General features: G+C 31.3%; 1 protein-coding gene across 1 annotated transcript; it reads left to right on the forward strand.

Moving 5' to 3' along the window:
* Positions 1-1,097: 1,097 nt before the first annotated feature.
* Positions 1,098-2,266, forward strand: LOC106759049 (gibberellin 20-oxidase-like protein). Its single transcript, XM_014642061.2, has 2 exons — positions 1,098-1,467; positions 1,600-2,266. Exons 1-2 carry the CDS (start codon positions 1,112-1,114, stop codon positions 2,198-2,200), a joined length of 957 nt encoding a protein of 318 aa, XP_014497547.1. The 5' UTR covers positions 1,098-1,111; the 3' UTR covers positions 2,201-2,266.
* The last annotated feature ends 692 nt before the right edge of the window (positions 2,267-2,958 follow it).

Consider the following 2,958-nt stretch of genomic DNA (forward strand, 5'->3'; position numbering starts at 1 on the left):
ATATTTATATTTATTTAATATATATTATAAAGATAAAATAATCATAAAAAAATAGTTATTATATTTTTTTTCAAAAAAAAATATAAAATATATAATGTCAGATAAATATAAAAAATTTGTGTGTATTCTTTTTTAAATAAAAAATAATAAAATGTACATTTTTAAGAAAATAGGTATAAAAGAATTATAAAATTGACTTAATAATAAAAATTGAAAAAAACATATATATGAAAAACGTCGTAAGTTTAACTTTCTCATTAATAAAAATTATTAACGGTTGTGAATAAAAAAAAAAATTAAGTACATAACCTAACATGAGACATTTTTTGTTGAATTTATAGGTCAACCCTATTATGCTCCTCATATCATTTTGTCTCATTTAGTTTCCACTTTTATCGATACAAAATGATTTTACAAGTGGAAGGTATCATCAATGGCCTTCTCAAAATGGTATTAAGGTCATAAACCCTCATCATACTCCATACTTTCAAAACACAAAACCACCAACCATAGTTTTTATTGGTGACACTTCCATTATTTTCATATGAAAATATGTGATAACTTTTATTAACAACTTTTTTAAAATAAAACATGTATCGTTACTTTATTGACCTGTTTACTTTATTAATATGTTTACTTTATTGATATGTTTACTTTATTGATCTGTTTAAATTTATGTTTAAAAAATATATTTAAAACGAACCAATAACAAATTACTATTTATATTCTCAAAAGATTATAAAAAAAATTATTAAAAGAACTTTTTCCAAATAATATTTATATATACTTTTCACATTATCTTCACATTCCATTCTTCAACACTAATCATTTTCACACAAAACTAAAATAATAAAAATAAATAAAAATGTAAGGTGTTTATTCAAAGAAAATTAGAAAAAAATAAAATATCGAGTTTTATTCTAAATTCTTCATAATTATCACTGGTTTTTTCTTTTCCATCCAAATATTCTTATAATTCTTTTCTTTCTCCCGTGACTTCCTCCTTTTCATGTTGTTGTGTGCTTATACCTACTTTCTATATATATTGGGAGACTCAAAATTTAGATGGCAACATGTATGCATATCTACTACTCATATCCTAAGCATTATTATGTCTAACCCTAAATCTCATGATGGCATTCCTATTTTAGATCTTTCTGAGCCATTGCAGCCATCTTCTGTATTTTCTGTCTATAAAGCAGCCAAAGATTGGGGGGTTTTCTACATAATCAACCATGGAATCTCCAAAGATCTTTGCAGCCATATCCAATCACTCTCCAAAAACCTCTTCAACCTTCCTTCTCATACTAAACTCAAACTTGGTCCTTTCTCGTCTTTCAAATCTTACACACCTCATTTCATTGCCTCTCCTTTCTTTGAGAGCTTCCGAGTTAATGGACCCAACTTTTATGTTTCTGCTAACACTTCTTTCGAAACTCTCTTAGGCAAAAACGACTCCAAATTCAGGTAATCAATATGCTTCTACATTGTTTCCCATTTAGCTCTCACTATCAACACACCAGAAAATATCTATAAACTTTGACAGTAATTGAATGAAAGAGACAAATTTATCTGAAGAGAGTGTTGTGTTGTAAACAGTGTGATGATTGAAGAATACGGTAGGAAGATGGAAGATTTGTCAAAGAGAATTGTAAAGATTATGCTGATGAGCTTAGGGGAGGGAATGGAGAAGAAGTTTTATGATTCAGAGTTCAAGAAGTGCGAAGGATACTTGAGGATAAACAATTACTCAGGCGGAGATGTTAAGGAGGAGGAAGTTGAGGGGCTTGGAATGCACACTGATATGAGTTGTATCACCATATTGTATCAAGATGAGATTGGAGGGCTTCAAGTGAGATCAAAGGAGGGAGAGTGGATTGGTATAAGGCCATCAGAGGGAACCCTAGTGTTGAACATTGGAGACATGTTGCAAGCATGGAGCAATGACAAACTCAGGTCTTCAGAACATAGAGTTCTTTTCAACAACCATTTCAACAGGTTTTCTCTAGCCTTCTTTTGGTGCTTCCAAAATGATAAACTCATTTTTGCACCAGATGAAGTTCTTGGAGAAGGAAACAAGAGGATGTACAAACCATTTCTGTGCTTCGATTATTTGAAATTTAGAGAGAACAATGAAAAGGGAAAATTTGATAAGGTTGGCTTCACAGTCAGAGACTTTGCCGGCATCAAGGCTCAATAATGTAGCATAATAATTAAGTTATTAGTATATGCCCAGAAGAAAATAATGTTCCTTTTGTTAATGGAAACTAATTAAATTGCTAGTGCAAACGTACTTATATGTATAGAACAATTATGATAATATAAATTACGATAATAATACATAGGATTAATACATATGTCTTCATAATCATAAGATATTATAAGATTAATACATACGTCACTAGTGGAAAAACGCTGTTTAACATCGGTTACTTTGAGTTTTTAACGTCAGATCCCGAATCGACGTCTAAAGTGGGTGACGTTAATGGGACGTCAGACCCTATATAGTCCGACGTCTATATAGACGTCAGACTATATAGGTCAGACGTCTAAAATGTTGTCGTATTTGATAGAATCTTTCTCTGTTTGAGGCCTCTCGAGTTGCTCCTGGCTCATGGTGATTCGAGTTTACAACTTTTTGTTGAAGAGAATGTATTGTACATTTTTTATTTTTTTTTTGTATTGGATGGTTTTAATAACGTAGTGGAGGGGATTGGAGGAGTGCAAAACGCAAGAAATCGCCGCCCAAGAACACTGCCCAAGGATACGAGCAAAACTGCACAAAACCTCAACGAAAACGCATTTTAATCGGTTCAAATGAAAGATAATTCATCAAAGAGTATTGTAATCGGAGTAAAATTAATTTTAAACGGTGCAAAAGTGAGAAAATAAACCTGAAAAACGTAGCTCGTGGAGAGAAAACGCGAGGAAGATGATGAATAATGAGTGCGTGTAACC

The sequence above is a fragment of the Vigna radiata genome, chromosome 4 (genome assembly GCF_000741045.1).
Source record: "Vigna radiata var. radiata cultivar VC1973A chromosome 4, Vradiata_ver6, whole genome shotgun sequence".
NCBI lineage: Eukaryota > Viridiplantae > Streptophyta > Magnoliopsida > Fabales > Fabaceae > Vigna > Vigna radiata.

Bases quoted from the DNA above. Each gene is read 5' to 3' on its own strand.
- LOC106759049 (XM_014642061.2), top strand. From the start codon at position 1,112: ATGTCTAACCCTAAATCTCATGATGGCATTCCTATTTTAGATCTTTCT. The intron at 1,468-1,599 runs GTAATCAATATG...TGTTGTAAACAG, and splicing joins AAAAACGACTCCAAATTCAG to TGTGATGATTGAAGAATACG.